The 18,280-nt window shown below is 40.3% G+C and overlaps 1 protein-coding gene across 21 annotated transcripts in view; it reads right to left on the bottom strand.

Annotated features, from left to right (window-relative positions):
- LOC102497941 (myomegalin) overlaps positions 1–18,280 on the bottom strand; it is a 251,520-nt gene that overhangs the window by 95,476 nt on the left and 137,764 nt on the right. For 8 of the 21 annotated variants that reach the window (XM_014583295.2, XM_014583301.2, XM_027767382.1 and 5 more), the window contains exon 1: positions 1,969–3,660. The exons of 4 other annotated variants lie outside the window; for them this stretch is intronic. In XM_014583295.2, the coding sequence (XP_014438781.1) occupies positions 1,969–3,093 (1,125 nt within the window). In that variant the 5' untranslated portion in view covers positions 3,094–3,660. Of the gene's footprint in view, positions 1–1,968; positions 3,662–12,202; positions 12,232–18,280 lie in introns of those variants that run through there. 9 more of the 21 variants (XM_014583298.2, XM_014583304.2, XM_014583303.2 and 6 more) reach the window with 4 other exon arrangements.

The raw sequence follows: 18,280 nt of genomic DNA, 5'->3' as shown, positions 1-18,280 counted from the left end.
ACATGCTTATTTATTAGAGAAAATGGCATAGTAGTTAAATGCCATTGTTTCTTGAAGCCATTTTTTTTTCTCCTTCTTCCCAACACTTTATTACTTTACAAACAGTACAGAATGTAAGCCTGGTGACAGCAGAAAAGTCATATCTTACTATTTTAAAGCTCTAATGTCCAATTTTAGTGAAGCAAAGGGACCTGACTTTAAGATACAGTTTATATACGGCACAGTGTATATGTATGTACTTATTTGGATACAATTTTCTTTATTGTATCTCTAAAGAATCCTCCTGGAATTTTTAAGTTATAGAAAAGGGCTCTTGTTTTAAAGTACTTACTTAAGTTGATATAGTTTAATGTACACAATTAAAAGGTATTGGCTGAGAATGATCAGGAATCTTTGTGTCTGTGTGGACCGCTATTTAAACCATGAACTTTCCATATCTCTAAATAGACTACATGAGGTGATCGTTAAGATCTTCCCAAAAGATAGTTAATTAAACAGGGAAAAACTCCCCATTTCCCTGTAATTTTGTGAGTTTTTATCTTTCTATAATATTGATTATATCTGAGTGTGTGGGGGGAGATCTTATTTTTCCATCCAACCTGCCCAGACTACTTTTAATATGAAAATATCAAGTTTACTTTGCACATTTATGTCAGGTCAATGAAATACTACTATAAAGTCCAAATTTAGTTGGGAGACTCCATTGAAAGAAAAGGAAGGTGTTAGAAATACTTCATATCTTACACAGATGAAAACACACTGACTTACTAGGTTTTCATAACAGTGACACATGCCGTTTCTGGAAACTGTGTAAATCTTAAAACTTTCTTCCTATATTCTGGTTAGGTTCTTACTGTGATACAAATTTTATATGGAATACTATTTTAAAAATTTCGAATGACAACAATTTCATTTGTCATCAAACTAAATTTCTAGAATGATGATGACCAGTAGCACAAAGCAAAAAATGTCTTTTACATTGTCCACTTTTGTAACAGTATCACAGGAGAAAGAATTTGTATCAAGTGGAAATGGGCAAAATGTTTGAAAGTTAATTAAACATAGCTGTTTACTGTTTCTATGAAAACAAAATAACATCTGTCAGGTCCTTGGATATAGCCAAATTAAAAGGTTGGTATGAAATCAACTGGACAAATAGCTCAAATCAAAATAAACTGTTACCCTCTGGTCATTAAGAAAGTCAAGAGTATAACGGATAAAATTCTACCATTCCATAATGGGTGAATCCTTTCTTAATATCAATTATCTTCTAATAGAGCTCAGCAACAATCTGGCTAGGAAGAGTTCTTGCCTTAACATTTTGAGTGACACTATTCAAACTGCCAAGTCTTTTTCATGAGCAAGTCATCATTAATTCTCAAATGACCAATTAATTACAATAAATACTGCCTAAATATTATGATATTTTACTGGCAGATAAGTAGGATTTCCACAAATCTTTACCCTATACTCTAATCATCTGAGGCATTTTGGAGATGAAAAGCTTAATACTCCAGGGAGAACTATCTACATAACTACCTCCTTTATAGAAAGTCAATGGGAGAAAGTATAAGACTAGAAACAAAAACAAAATTAGAAGATAAAAAAAGGAAAATGTAAAAAGGAATGGAAAATGTAAAAAGTCCCCAGTGCCAGAAATGAGATTAAAATGTCATCTTTGATAAGATAAAAGTGAATTGGGAATCTTTTTGTCTTAAAAGGTATGCGATTTTGATCATTAATGGGGAGGCCAACAGATAATGCTACAGATGACTGTGTAAAGTAAATTACTTAAGTGTGGATCGAATTTTCTAAACGGGACATAGGGATAAGATACAGCAAAAATGGGCTCAATGATCAATTTTCCCCAGTCCAGATCATTATTAACCTCTATGCAGAGAGAAACCGTGTGAAGTCTGAGTCCAGCTAGCTATAATCAGAATGGTACTATGTGACCATTTTGTATACCTGTACCCGGAGTGGCAAATAATCTTCACAGAGATCATCCCACAGCTCCTGCAGATCTGAAATCTCCAAGGGATAACTCACAGGCGTCTTGTAAAGGGGTTTCAGCGACCTGTTAAGGAAACTGGAACTAACCCCATCTGTTAAGGTATGGCCAGACTTGGCTCCAGGTGGGCTGGATTTCACTGGAATAGGAAGCTTGCTCCCTCGGGGACTCTGGATGGGTTTATAATCAAGACCTTTAATCACGCTAAGAGCTAGCTCCAGCTTGTGATTGCACATGTGCTGTGGAGCCTGTTCATCTGAACAACAGTCGCACTTTACAAGTTCCTTTGCACTTCTCTCAGTTTCCTCATCCTTCTGTTGTGGAGGACTAGCCTGGACACTTGCATCCAAAGATTCCACAGAGGAACCGGGTGTCCCTTCTTCCATGCTTTCACCATCTGGGGGTACCTTTGGGCTTACTAAATCTGGTGGCCCAACCTCGGACAATGCTGGTTCTTCAGTGCAAATGCTGGTAGACCACCTGCTAGAAGGGCCACAGGAGATACTTCTGGCCACCTTTCGTGGCACCTTACAAATGGCTTCATAGTCAGAATCAGCAACCCGCAAGGCTGCACAACCACGGCATCTCCTGGGTCTGTTTCCAGGGCCTTCGGAAGCATGGCAGCTGTGTGGCTCCTGAATCTGATCCTCATTTTCTACCCAGCACTCAAACCCTGAATAGGCAAAGTCTTCCTGGAGCAGTGCAGAGTATCTCACGTCCGGTAAGCTGGAAATGTCAACTGTCCCATTCCCCGCCTTAGTCTCCGCGCCAGAGTCATCGTTATTCTTTCGATACATACTGGCGATGCAAAATTTAAGGCGATCCTTCTCCAGCAGCAGCTTCTGCAAACGCTCGATAGAAAGGGCTTCGATCCGCGCAATAACAGTGTCAAATCTATAAATCCTATCAAGCATAAAAGCACACTTGCTGCAAGCAAACTCGGCTTTGCCATCGCGGCAGACATCCTTGCCCAGGACGTGCGAAAGTAGAACCTGGAGGTTGAGCTTGGACGCCGTGTGGAAGATCCAGCGCCGCTGGTTTCCACACAGCTCCCGGGCACAAATCCTGCAAACCTCCTTCATCTTCGTTCCTAGCAGGTGCCAAGTTTCCCGGAGGCGGTGGCGGCGGCGGCGGCGGCTGCTCGGGGATTGCTCACTGGTTCCAGGTTGAGTTCCGTCTCCCTCCTCGGTGGTCTCGGGCGAGCATGGCACAGCCCGGTCGGGGTCCCAATTTGCAGGGGCGCACCTCCGCCACCCGCGCGCTGGCTCTGGGTACCAGAGTGGAGAGCCCCGCCCTTGAGCGGGAGGCGGGCGTGGAAAAGCCTTAAGGGGATGCTGAGTGACAGCGGCGCAGGCAGTGCTCGGCCCCTGCCAGGTCTCCAAAGCGCTCTCTCCCGCCAGCTGCCGCGTCCTCAACGTCCTCCCCTTTTAGCAAACGGGGCTCGCAATACTCCCGCTGCCGCCGGCTGCTGACGCAAAGCCTCGGAGATTGAGGATCGGATTTCAAGATGGCGCCAGCAGCTCTGCGCCTGCGTCCTCTGGAAGGATCCTCTGGGAATTGTAGTCCGGGCCGCCAGCAACCCGCTCTGCGCATGCGGAGTGGTGAGTGCGTCCCTTACCCCAAATCGCGTCCCCACTGTGCACAGTGGAATGCAGACCTACCTCCAGGTGGGTACGGAATGAGCAGCCGCTGCGAGGCCATTTCTGTCTGCTAAAATCTCACGAAAAAGGCGCACCAATCCCTTCGAGCATCCTCGCTCTCGCCCATGCAGGATGTCCCGAGACTTCTCGTGGGGAAGAGAAAGCCAAATCCCTTCCCCCTATGTCGTCGGGTAGTGCCACGTACTCTGGACCGAGCGGCCAGTGAGCGCCACCAGGTCCCGCAGCGCCGCCTCGCGCCGCTTGAGCCCCACCTCCTCTCCAGCACCGTGAGATACCTGGGTTAAAAAGGCCTTGCGGCTGCTAGGGCGGGTCGAGGAGGGATGATAACCAGGGGATGTGGGCAGGGCCTGTTTGGGGAAACGAAGTTCGAGCCTTCCCTAGATCATGGGGACTATCCAGAAAGAAAGGATAACTGTTTTTCTCCTGAGGTTTAGGAGCAGGAAGAGGTAGCATCCTGGGAGCTTTACTCTGGTTTTTTGGGTTTTGTCTTGTTTTTTTCGGTTTTTTTTTTTTCTTTTTTTGGTGTTGTTGTTTTGTTTTGTTTTGGGGTGGAGGGGAGAATTCAGAAAGAGCACAAAGCTATCACCTGAGAAAGAATCCTACAAATACCACGTAAATGCTTCCGGTTAATAAAGATTTTGGAGATAATAGAAGAGGGGGGGAAATGGGCTTTTTAAGAAAATGCAGTCACCTAAGAGAAGATTTCCATCACCGAATTCTCCTTCAGGCTCAAGTACACTAGTCCTCATTCTGGGCGTGGGGCGAGTAACCAAATGGTTACACAAAAGACTGAACTTTTTTGAGCTAGAGTCCAGAGTGTCAGGTAGTGCTGTTCTCTTCAGAATTAGAGCTGGGAAAGAGGAGGGGAGCTGGAGCTCCTGGGTGGAAGGCAGGTGTCACAGCACCCTCCATGAGGAATCCCATCTCCTTTGGGCCTGTGGGAAAAGGTCTGTGACACCTGCATTCCGCTTAGCCAAAGCTCCAGGTTGCCTTCTCTTTGTGTGCGTTCCTAGTTCTATACTTCAGCCAGAGAGGACTTAAAAACAGTGTTGAAAAAGACGGGGTACTAACCAAAGCGGGTGAATTCCCAGCCCTAATTCTGAAGAGAACAGTACCCCCGGATACTCTGGACTCTTGTTCAAAGAGGTTCAGACTTTTGTATTAGTATTTGGCTACTCTCCCCACACCCAAAATGACTAGTCTAATTTAGCCTGATGCATTTTTCAAGTCGCCTGGGGCAGGACTTGATTTTTTCTGGTCAGCTGTGCGGGATACAACCACCTTAACCACCAGGCCTCAAGCTGGCCCTTACCAAGAATTTATAACAGAATTATTTTCCTAGATTGAGGGTCATGCAGACACCAGACAGGAGGAACAATAATTTTAGCAATCACTTGAAGTCTCCAGAGCAGGATGTTAATGTTTTCCAATAATGATAAATTTTGCTAACTTCACCTTGTAACACTTCCCCAGTACTCTTAGGCCTGGAAACATCCAATGAGAGAGTGCATAATAAACCCCCAAACTTCTGTTGAGGATTAACTGACATGATTTGGGGGAGATGCCTCAGCAGTGTTTAACTCGTTAAATAATAGATAATTTTATTGTTATTTTAATATTTTAATAATTAGAGTACTTTAAAGTAATTTTAAAACATTATAGGGGAGGCTTGCAGGTGGCATGGTGGTTAAAGCACTGAACACTCCCACATTGTTGACGACAGTTCAAGTCCCAGACCTGGTAGCTTGCTTTCTCACTTTTCCTCTCTCTCTGGTCAAAATAAATGAATGAATAGATAAATTAATATTTCCCTAGAAAAAAATTATGGGAATTTGCATACATAACATTGTTTTTTTCACTCATTTAATCACCAAAACAAAAACTTGTAACTCCATTGTGTGAGAGTGGTCCCTTAGAGCTTTGGCGCATAGTAGACTACAATTTTATCTAAATTCTATCTAAGTCTGGATGTTCTGATTCTAAAGACCATAAAATAAAATTCCAACTACAACTGCAGCTGCATTTTGCCTGCCCCTAGGTATGTCAGCTTCAAAGTCAGAAGAAATTAAGCAACCATCATTGAAATTTATAGTGACCTATATAAAGGCAAGGCATTTCTCGAGGACTCCTGACTGATGGGCAGACTGCCAGGACACTACACTGCTGTACTCAGTCTTAGGTATTGTCTTGAGCAGCAAACTTCAAAGTTCCATAAAAGTGTAAATTAAGACATTAATCATAGTCTCATCTTTGAGGAAATGAAAGTCACATTTCCCTACTAGAAAAATGCTAATGAAACAGTGTTCTTCAGGAGTAAACCCTGAGTAATACTTTATATTATTCTCTATTCCTTAATAAGATTTTGCACCTGACCTGTAGTCTCTACACTCTAATGACAATATAACTTAGTGTAGAAGTATAAGTCAATACAAATGGTGAAAAGGTAACTTACCATTGCAGAACATGTTTTCTACAAATAAAGATCCATGATATACTGAAAGAGAACTGTATATATCTAGGTTTCCAGATAGAAATATTAGTATTCCTGCTAACAAAGAAAATTTGAAGCTAGCACTCTATTCACTTCTAGAAAAACATTTAAAAATCTATATCTTGGGACCAGCAGTTGGCGTAATGGCTATGTTGCTGGAGTCCCATGTAGTCGACCGCGGTTCAAGTACCAGACCCAGTGGCTTAAACTCATATTGGGCATGTATGTATGCGTGCCCAAGATCCTGAGAGGAAAATGGAGAAGGGATTGCAGCATGGTCATTCCCCCAGGGGGTAATTTCTCGCTTTCTGTCTCTCTGTCTCTTTCTGTCTTTCTGGCAAGCGCATGCACCCTATAGCAAAAACCTCTCAAAAATAAAAAAAGAAAAAAATCTGTATCTCAAAGAAGATAGTCAGCTATCATGCCAGGACTAGTCTTAACATGATCATTTGGCATTATAAAATCATGTAATAACAACTAGAAGATCTCTGGTGTGTAGATAACAAAACCCAAAAGTAAAATAAAATGTAGAAGAAAATTATGAAAATTAAGAAAAATTATGTGATGATAAATTCAGCACTTCATGGTCCTTCTCAATAGCATGATGGTAAAGATTTTGTATTTAACACTGGCCACCTGTGTGGAGGCAAACCAAATGGGGGTGCTAAACAAGGACATTTACTTTTGTTTGTTTGTTTTTCCATAGGGAATGCATGCTCAAGGGAGAGAGAAAAGGCAAGTGAGAAATCATCCCCCAGGGAAATGGCCATGCCACAATCCCTGCTCCTCCATTCTCCTCCTGGGATTTTGGGCACACATGCACACACACCCTGCATGGTTTTCAAGCTGCCAGGTCTGGGACTTGAACCATAGTCAGCCATGTGATTAAAGTGGGACTCCAACACTTTAACCACTTCATCACCTGTTGGCTCATGACATTTACCTTTTATGCAATATATTATATATTATTTTAATTTCTGACAATGAGTGTGGATTCCAGTATTTTAATTTTTTTCTTTTTTTTCTTCAAGAAAATATTTCATGGCCTGATGATTAAGGCAGTCATATCTCACATGGCTAACCCTATGTTTCAAGTCCCAGACTTAGTGACTGGAAAAACATGCTGGGCACATGCACATGCATGTGCATCCCAAAGAAGAGAGGAATGGAACAGAAGGGATTGCAGGGTGACCATTCCCCAAGAACAAAGTGCTTTTTCCCACTTTTCTTCTCTGCCTCTGTATCTCTTTCTGCTTAGTGAAAAACAAATTTAAAAAGAAAACAATTTAAATTAGATTTAATTTCAATTAAATTTTGTTTCTAGCAAAAACTATTTAAAAAGGAAGAAAAGATAAAAAAAAAAAACTCTATAGTTAAAACTAAGGATTGGAGGGGCCAACAAGTGGCGTGGTGGTTAAGGAACTGGGCTCCCACATAGCCAACAGTAGCACAAGTCCTGGACCTGGCAGTTTGTTTTCTTAATTTCCCTCTCTTTCTGAGTATCTCTCTGGTGAGTACACATGCTCTGGAGCAAATTTTAAAAATGATAATAAATGATAAAAATAAATGAATAATTCTGAAAAAAAAGAAACTAAGAATTGTACCAGTTTAACATACTAGTATCAGAGATAAAGTGGTAAAACTTGAACCTAAAGTGAGAATTTATATAGATAGATATTTTTGTACCTACATATATTTTATATATATTTTTATCTATACATATATATATTTACATTTACATACATATTTACATATATATGTAGAGAGAGACAAATTATATAAGCATTCAAAGGAGATATACAATGTCATTAGTAGAGGATATAACTGGAGAGTGGATTTATGAGTACTTTTTTTCTCATTTGTATTCTCTAATTTTCTACAGTTAGTATGTGCTGCTTTTGTGATAGAAAAAATATTTGTTATTAAGAAAATGGTAGGACCAACATATTTTGGGATAGTCATACAATGGCAATACTAATCAGCAATAAAATGAATGAACTCCAGGCTAGCAGGTGGCATGGCTTAAAACAGCTGAATTCTCATATGGCCAACAATGGTTTGAGTCTCAGACCCAGTGGCTTGAAAATCATGCCAGGCATGTGTATGTGCATGCCCAAAATCTTAGGAGGAGAATGGAGAAGAAGGAATTATGGCGTGGCTATCCCCTTGGGGGGTGATTTCTTATTTTCCCTCTCTGTCTCACTCCTCTTCAGTGAGTACACACACAGCCTATGGCAAAAACCTTAAAAAAAAAAAAAAAAAAGATGAACTCTGATATATGCTATATGAACAAATCTCAAGAACATTTTAAGTGAAAAAAGCCATGTATAAAAATTAGTGCATCCCGTGTGAGTCCATTTATTTAAAGTCTAACAACAGGAAAAACAAATCTAGTGGTAGAAGTTAGGAAGTAGTTGCAGAGTAAGAGGGTTAAAAGTGAATTATGAGGGAACCAGCAGTTAGCGTAATGGCTATGTCGCTGGACTCCCACGTAGTTGACCGCGGTTCGTGTCCCGGACCCGGTGGCTTAAAACTCACGCCGGGCGCATGTGCGTGCGTGCCCAAGATCCCGAGAGGAGAATGGAGGAGAAGGGATTGCGGCGTGACCATCCCCCCTGGGGGGTGATTTCTCACTTTCTGTCTCTATGTCTCTCTCTGTCTGTCTGGGGAGCGCACGCGCCCTACAGTGAAAATCTCTCCAAAAAAAAAAAAAAAAGTGAATTATGAGAGGGCACGAAAGAATTTTCTGGGTGATGGAGATGTTCTGTACCATGTTTTGTATGATGAAGACATGGCTATGTATAGTTGTCAAAGCTCATTAAATTGAGCACTTAGATCTACAGACTTTATATATAAATATACTTCAGTCGAAAGATAAAAAAGAAGTAAATAAATGAAAAGCATATATTGTCTAAAAACTTTAAGCTTATTTTATTAATGGTAGAGAGTACATATATGCATGAGAAAGAGAAAGAGAGAGAGAGAGAACCTGGACAGGGTCTTATCATGCTGCAATCCCCTTTCACCAGCACCTCCACCTTAACAGGATCCTGGGCATGTATACCTGCAATTGGCATGTTTTCAGGCCACACAGGGAATTTGAACCTGTGGTGAGCTCTGTGGCTTCCAGCATTGCAGTTCAGTTTACTACTGACTGTGCCACCAGGCTGGTCCTCAAAACTTTTAGTCTAAGGAATTTCTTTGGCAGAAAGTAATCCTGCTTTAATGTAAGTATAGCTTTGAAAATTGAGCAGATAAAATATAGCCCAGAAGAAATTCTACAAAAGGCCCAACTGCAATCTAAACACTTTATATTCCTATCAATATGAGCTTTGGAAAATATTTTTGTATATTCATGTGCACATCACACATACAGGATTGCAGCAATGTATGTTGTTAAAAATGAGACTTAGGGCTTTTGTGATGATTTAGTATAGAATGATTACTTCTGAGGGCACACAATAAAGGAAAATTTGATTTGACAGAACAGAATTCATAAGCAAAATATTGATCTTTTTTATTTTTCTTTTTTGGAGAGGTTTTTGCTATAGGGCGCATGCGCTCACCAGACAGACAGAGACAGAGAGACAGAAAGCGAGAAATCACTCCCCAGGGGGGATGGCCATGCCACAATCCCTTCTCCTCCATTAACCTCTCTGGATCTTGGGCACGCACGCACACGCGCCCGGCATGGATTTTTTAAGCCACCGGGTCCGGGATGCGAACCCTGGTCGACTACGTGGGAGTCCAGTGACATAGCCATTACACTAACTGCTGGTCCCGCAAAATATTGATCTTACAGATCAACAGTTTACCTTCAAAACAGGCCGATAAATACATTCATGATCACTTAGTAGCTGTATGTCGTAGGTCAAGTCATTTATATCAGACCCTTAATTTCCTAATCTACAATATGAATATTCTTACATTTAAACAGCAATTTTCAAATTTTAGCATGTATCAGAATCACCTGAAGGGCCTATTAAAATGCAGATTGCAGGGAATTACTCCCTAGTTTCTGATTCAGTAAATAGGTCTGGGGTGCATCCCAAGAATTTGCATTCCTAACAAATTCCAAATCATGCTGATGCTGCTGTCTGGGAATCACACTTTGAAAACCAGTGACCTGGAACTATCCTAAATAGTATTCGGAAAAACCTCTATCAGAAGATCAGAAGTTCTACAAACAAATGAGAAAACATCAGGGAAGAAGGGTTACAAAATCTATGTTGTTGAGAGAACTGAATCCCTGTTTGGAATAGGATTCCGAAGTATTACTGTGGTAGAGGTCTTTTGCCCCATCTCTATCCTGATGTCTAGGTTTTGGAGTTTGGGAAGTATCTCTTAGAATCACAGTCACTTTTTTACCCCGTGTGGCAAAAGGCTTCTAGTGTTCTTAAGACCTATTTCTGAACTGGAAGGGAGTTTCCAAATCATAGAGGTGGAAAATCCCCATGTCCCAAACCAGTTGCATTGGGTTTCACTGCCCTAGTTATGACATTGGAAATAGCTGTTCTAATTACTAAAAACTATGCCAAAAGAAAAAAGTGATTCTGGCAGAGAAGTTAAGGCAGATGAGGAAATGCAAGAATGCCAAACTAAAGCCAGTCAGGCTTTGTGGTAACACACAAGCAGGTGTGTGATTTCCATGTGCTGACTGGAAATCTTGATGAAGTCGGAAGCAATCATGCTTTGCATTAATTAATAAGGCAGCATTTCAAAACACTTGTTTGAAAAGCAGGAGATGTCTACTCATCTATATGATTTTCAGTGAAATCTATCTAAAATAATAAAGTCCTTCAAATTAAATTATTAAATACTCATAACTTGTTAACTAAATTGTAAAGTGTATGTTAAATCAATCAATGAGCAAGAATTGATGCACAATAAGCATATGTTTTCTCTGTCATCAGTGAGCTTTCTTTTTTATTTTGCTAGTGTGTGTGTGTGTGTGTGTGTGTGTGTGTGCTTGCTATAGACTGAGAAAGGGAAAGGGAGAAAGCACGCACACACACGCACACACACGCATGCACACACACACACACACACCCAAGGGGAATGGTCACACTGCAATCCTTTCTCTTCTGTCTTTTCTTTTGGAGTTTTAGACATACACAGACACCTATGTACCCAGTGTGTTTTTCAAGCTGCAGGATCCAGGGCTCAAACAGCCCTAACCACCATGCCACCAGCTGGCTCCAGTGGACTTTTTTTTAGTGTGGAAGAGAGAAAAGACATGCTACATTAGAACAAGTGACTGGTAAACTAGAAGGCCCTGCCTTAAATTCAGTGCAAGAAAAAAACTGAGGTTGGTATGGGCTGATATAGTTTAAGGGCAGGAGTGACACTCAAGATGGGTGTTAGAATGAAGGAGACAAAGGATCTCCAGTGAAAGAAAATAGCATCATTGAAATCCTGGAAGTTGGATTAAATGTAGCACTAGCCTGTAGGTAAAGGGAGATGTTAGGGATTCTGTGGGATATCTGAATGCCTGGCTTCATCTCTCCATACATCTAATCCTCATAATTGCTCATTTGAAGAATATGTAACAAGGGCCAACTGTAAAGCAGACACTACACACTGGAGGACCTTGGCAACCAAAGTTTGGCTAATGTTTTGACAAAAGCAAAAGAATTTGGACTTCAAGCTAGGGTCTTGAGCACAGAATGGAATGATGAAAATTTTATTTTAGGAATATTACCCAGGCAACAGGATGGATTGTAGTTTCAGAGAGAGGTTTTAGGATGGTTACAGGAAGACCTGCCCAAAAGCCACTTCACTTATTCGCATGTGGCATAAGATCTGGTGTAGAAATTGAGAGAAAGTAGTAAATATAAGAATCACCTTGAAGGAATGAACAGCTAGGAATTGATGATGAAAACACTGTGAATGGGACCAGGAGTTGGCGTAATGGCTATGTTGCTGGAGTCTCATGTAGTCGACTGGGATTCGTGTCCCAGACCCGGTGGCTTAAAACTCACGCCGGGCGCATGTGCATGCGTGCCCAAGATCCTGAGAGGAGAATGGAGAAGAAGAGACTGCAGTGTGGCCATCCCCCTGGGGGGTGACTTCTCCCTTTCTGTCTCTCTGTCTCTCTCTCTCTGTCTGTCTGGTGAGCACACATGCCCTATAGCAAAAATATCTCAAAAAACAAAACAAAACAAAACAAAAAACACTGTGAAGATGAAGAAAAAGAAATGACAAAAGATGGATCTATTGTGTTGGATTTGGAAGAGTGATAGGAAATGGCTTCAACAGCAATATGGGGTTAGAGCATCCATTTATAAAAACACAATGAAAATTTTGATTTGGGACTTGCTGAATTTAATTTACTAAAGAGGAGCTCCTACACTCCACAAACAGGTGAGAAGGTGAAAGAGTTTCAAGAATGACAGAGATCATTAACACTGTAAAAAACTAAAGAGAAGTATGCAGGATAGAGGAGATCGAGCATAATGTTTCCCAATATGACAGGTGCAAGTAGGTTGACCTGTGAACTAATTGGATTTGAAAACACTGGAAGTGTTACCTTTAACTCTTCAGAATCAAGCCAAGTGCTAAATTCTTTCCAGTTATTTTTCTGAACATTTCTAGCTAGCATCTCTTGCTTCACATCTTCACTGTACTTTTTATTTCTTAAAACCTAACACCTGAACTCTATCACATAGCCTTAGAAGCTCGTTCTTCTAATCATCCTGCATATTATTTCCAGAATCTTCACAGTAAAGGCCCATCATTGTTTACTACCTATGGGATACAGTCTAAAACCTTTATACTGGCACTTCATAACCTTTACAAAAAGATCTTAACCCTTTCCATTCCAGCCTCATGTCATACTTCTTCCCCAGCCAAATGGTGACAGGGTAAATTTTTGGACATAAATTTGTTTTGTTACCTGTATAGCCCTGCCTCCTCTTTCTGAATATAATAGGCCCTTAGCATTACCCTCACTCAGAAATTTTTGCAGAGAAAATAGAAAAAAACCATTTGAAGTCAAATGCATTTTTAGACTTTTACCAAATTCTAAGCCCATTGAAAAGGTTGAGTTAGGTATCCCAGTAGAGAAGAAAAGAGAAAAATATCTTTGAAATTAACAAAAGAGAAGAGGGTGAGATTTCACCTTGACCAGGAAGACAGTGGAAGTGAAAGGGAAAAGAGGACATACCTCCAGTCCCTGTCAATGCCCTGGAGAAACAGCAGGACCTCAGAGGGGAAGGCAATGGGATAACTTGGAGAGGCTTGACTTTAGGTTAAGGGTTCTGGCTCCATAACAGAATCCAACACAGCAAACTTTTAGAGTTAGAAAAACCATGCTTACTGAGGCCGGGGCATTCAGTAGTGAACCAATGACCAGAGTAGTCTACCTGATGCTTTGGGACCTGGTGAAACCCCGAGACCTTCAACCTTTTCAAGACTGAGAGAGTAGAGAGAGGAAGAAACATCAAATGGATTATTGGAATTCCCACCAGTCTGATTGAGATAAGGACTTGAGGTAAATATTAATTAAAGTAATGTGGTATTTATTGCAAAACTAAATTTGTAGATATCAGAATCATACCCACTACCAACCTTTTGTAGATGTTCACTGCTACTGAGTCTTAAACCTTTTTCACACCTCTTTTTAAATTTTCTTCTACTGTCATCTCATCCTTTCCCAGCTTTCTTCCAGCTTATAACTTTATTCCTGAGTTATCCTCTGTGTTCAACTCTCAAATACCCAATTATCTGTTTGCTCTCTGGATATGTATATGTCATAGACAGCTCCAAATTACCATAGGAAAGATAAGTTCTTGATTGTCATCTGCTTCTCTATAGTGCCCCCCATTCCTCCTAAGACTTGATGTTAGCAGTCAGCAAACTATGAACTGTGGGCCAAATTCAGCCCCCATGTCTTTTTGTAAAAACAATTTTATTAGAACACAGACATGTTCATTTCTTTACCTATTACATATGGCCATTTTTTGTGTTACAATGGCAGAAACTTTACGGTCTGCTAAACCTAAGTTATTTACTCTCTGAACCTATACAGAAAGAGTTTTTTTTTTCCTGCTGTTTGCTTTCTTCAGTGTACTTATCACAATTTGAAATGATGTGTTTGATTATTTGGTTATGTATCTATTTTCCTCATTGGGAGATAAGCTCCCTAATAGGAAAAGTCCCGCCTTTCTTATCTTACTATTTCTCCAGCACCAATGCCATGGTGGACACTCAATAAATATTCACTGATTAGAATGACTGACCTGTTTATCTTTTTTTAATTTAATTATATTCATTGTTATTACTTTTTAATTTTTTAATTTTTTTAAAGTTGACCAGAGAGAGGAAAAGCAAGAAAGCAAGTTACCAAGTCCAAGTCCTAAACCACAGTAAACCAGATGGGAGTCCAGTCACCTGTTAGCCTCCTGTTTATTTTATCTTAAAATTTTATTTCACTCTTCTGCCTTAGCACAAAACTTTCATCCTTCCTTACCTATTAATGACCTCACTTCTAAGTAATAGAGCTCCATAATAATGAATCTCCTCAACTTCTTCACCCTCTACTCTATCCTCTTATCAGATTACCTTTCTAAGACAGAGTTCAGATATTACTCACCTGCACAGAAACCTGGAGACCCAGTGGCTCACACATTAATCATAAACTTAATTATCTAACACTTAGTGCCTCTGAATCTGCCTCCACTCTATTTTTCTAGCCTAAACTCACTATTTCCTTATATATATTCTAGTTCAACTGCTGCTTCATTAACTTGATCTTCCCACCTTTGCACCTCATTAATTTGGAATGTTCTTTACTATCACTACTGCTTCCAGCTGTCAAAATCTTCTAAGTCTTTGTGTATATCCTTTAAGTCCTTTCTTTTCTTTTTTTTTTGGAGAGGTTTTTGCTATAGGGTGCGTGCGCTTGCCAGACAGACAGAGAGACATAGAGACAGAAAGCGAGAAATCACCCCCCAGGGGGGATGGTCATGCCACAGTCCCTTCTCCTCCATTCTCCTCTGGGGATCTTGGGCATGCATGCACACGTGCCTGGCGTGAGTTTTAAGCCACCAGGTCCGGGACGCGAACCACGGTCGACTACGTGGGAGTCCAGCAACATAGCCATTACGCTAACTGCTGGTTCCCTCTTTTTGTTTGTTTTTTTTTTTCAAGTCATCTTTCTTAATCCTCTCAAAAGGCATCTTTCTCTTCTTGGAATTTCCAAAGCCTTTTTTGTACTTGTAGTTATTTGAGTCCCCTTTCCCCATACTGCCCTCTCCCTGTTACCAATAAACTACTTAAGAAAAGGAATTACAACTTTCTCATATTGTTATCGCCTGTGGTCTGAATATTTGTTTGCATCTCCCCTCCCTAAATTTGTATATTGGAATCCTAACCCCTAAGGCTATGGTATTAGGAGGTGGGCATTTGGGAAGTAATTAGATCATGAAGGCAAAGCTGTCATGATTAAGATTAGTGCCCTTATAAAAAAGACACCAGAAACTAGCTAACCCCTTATACCATGTGTGGATACAGTAAGAAGTAAGAAGAACCAGAAAGTGGGCTTCACCAAGCATTGAATCTGCTCGCACTTTGATTCTGGACTTTCCAGCCTCCAGAACAGTAAGAAATAAATTTCTATTGTTTATAAGTCACTTGGTCTGTGGTATCTTGTTACAGCAACCTGAACAGATGATAGTACTTCAAAACTTCCTGAGAACTGATTATTATTCAAATAATCATTGGATGAATAAATAAATAAGTGCCTTTTATTTCCATCTCTACTTGTTAAAATCCTACTCATTCCTTACAGACCCAAAGTCTTTTGTGCCCATTCTAGCCCAAAATGATTCTTCTTTATTACTTTTCCCCCCACAATCAGTGACTTTCTTAGATTGCCATCTCTAGAAGACAGAGACTAAATCTTATATGTCTTTGTATTCCTCTTTTTTTACCTAAAAATACCCCGTGTATTACAAATTCTCAATAATTATTTTTTATGAAGCTGTAAAGAAGCCTCCAATCTTTCTATAGCCTTTGCTGCTCAAAAGGATCAGAGCTGTGATTGTCTCATCTGATAAAGCTTGCTTCTGAGACATGTTATTAATGAAGGTTGTGTCTGGGAGATAGTAATATTGAGAGAGGATTTATAAATGAGTTTCCAGTGTCAAACAGTCATCATCTTAAGAAGGGGATATGGAAAAGCTGCTCTAAAAAAAAAAAAAAGCCTCCTTATATGAAGTTGTCTGGAGCTGCCTCAGCTACTAATCCCTGCAAGGTTTTCAATCTGTCTTGAGCATTTAGAGCACATTCTTGCCTTAACTTCCAAGTCAGATATCTCCATGGCAACACTGTAATGTTTGCTATTTTAGGAACTATGCCTCACTGCATGCACCACTATTTACATTAGTTTCCAAACAAGGCATAAATTCAGTGGCTTGAGTGTACTGATTCGTCTGAGTGGGAAACTCCTGCTGGCTTCATGTATGCCTGTCCCTAAGTCTGCTATCTTGTTCCATATTTGTAGTCAATCTCAGTGAATGTAACTAAATTTTCTTATCTTATACTGGAGAAAAAAAAGCAGAGGAAAAAAAAGGAAAAAAGCAAAACAAGAATTCCTTCAGATCCACCTTTTTTTCACAGCCTCCAAATCAGATTTCACTTAAAAGCTTCTTTGAGATGAGGCTTCCATTATTCTGTAGCAGGAAATAATATCGATAACTAAAACAATTGTTGCCTTTCCCTAAAACTTTGTGAATACCTTCACTGAGAAAGAGAAAAAACATGTAAAACTTTACTGTTTATTATGTTTTCTGTCTTCCTAGTGAAAAAGATGTGGGCAAGTCACTGCAACATAATAGCTGCATCAAAAAGCTCCTGAACATGGGCCCAGCAGGTCGTGTGGAGCTTAAAGTCACTGGATTCCCATATGGCCAACCATGGTTCAAATCCTGGACCTGGTGACTCTCTCTCTCTCGCTGGTCAAATTAAAAAATAATAGCAGATGGAATTAAATAAATAAATAAACCTCCTGAACACTCATCACGACAACATGCTGTTGATTGGAATGGACAACCAGAAGAGTTGGAAGGAAAGATGGAGTGAGGTCACTTAGCATGTCAAATAAATGGTACATCTTTGTTGTTGCATGAAGTTCATTATATAAGTTCATAAATATTGTGTAAGTGCACTCCAATTAAATGGATGGCATAGAATGTTTTAGTAGAATGGTGAAGGAAAACAGCTAGATCGATTAAATGATATCATCTTTATTAAAATCATTGTCTTTTTTGAGAGAATGAAGGTACTGAAGTGAAACTTTCTTTCCAAGAGTTTATGTCATTATGAAAGTCCTTTCATAATGGAATCACATGAGAAATAATCTATGGAAGGTGGGACAAATGAGTGTCCTTTCCTTGGACAATTCCAACCTAGAAGTGCAAGATCTATGAGTTCTCAGTTCTTTTAAGGTCCAACTGTGGTATTCTCAACTGTAAAGGAGAGGGAAGGAGAGGAAGCGAGTCAGTTCTCAGAGCTCAGGCTCTCTCCAGCATCAGTAAGAGACTCCAGAGATTGCCTTGCTGGAGATGAGGAGATTCTTCGGCCTCTGCAGAACAGGCCCAGAGCTTAGAAAGTGAACTTTTGCCTTCCACACTATAGGGGTGTGGCTTCTGTGGTGAGAAGTGGCATGGCAGACTGAATATAATACGATGGAACTATGACTTTGCTGCTGATAGCAGACGGGTATTACACCAACAGCATAGGCTTCAGGTGTCACAAATAGCAAGGTTCACTATATACTGCCATACAAAGAGGGGAGAGAAACTGCCTTTTAATTGGTTTTCATTCTTTATACCATTCACAGAATGGACCTGATGAAGCAGTTAATAGCTATGTCAAATCTTGATTTGTTTTCTTAAGAGGTGATATCAAGTATCTATTCTCCAAGTGATCCTCGATCTACACAACCACCAGGATTGCCTTTTTTAAAAAAGAATTATTTAATTTTATTTATTTTATTATTATTATTATTATAGGGCATATACATTCACCAGAGAGAGACAGAGAGAGAGAAAGCAGGCTGCTAGATGCAGGACTTGAATCACCACTTGGTCCGCCGTATGGGAGCCCGAAGGCTTA

The sequence above is a fragment of the Tupaia chinensis genome, unplaced genomic scaffold, assembly GCF_000334495.1.
Source record: "Tupaia chinensis unplaced genomic scaffold, TupChi_1.0 Scaffold144247_1, whole genome shotgun sequence".
In the NCBI taxonomy this organism is placed as follows: domain Eukaryota; kingdom Metazoa; phylum Chordata; class Mammalia; order Scandentia; family Tupaiidae; genus Tupaia; species Tupaia belangeri.
The sequence above is the reverse complement of the archived record's forward strand: the minus strand, read 5'-3'. Positions and strand labels throughout refer to the sequence as shown.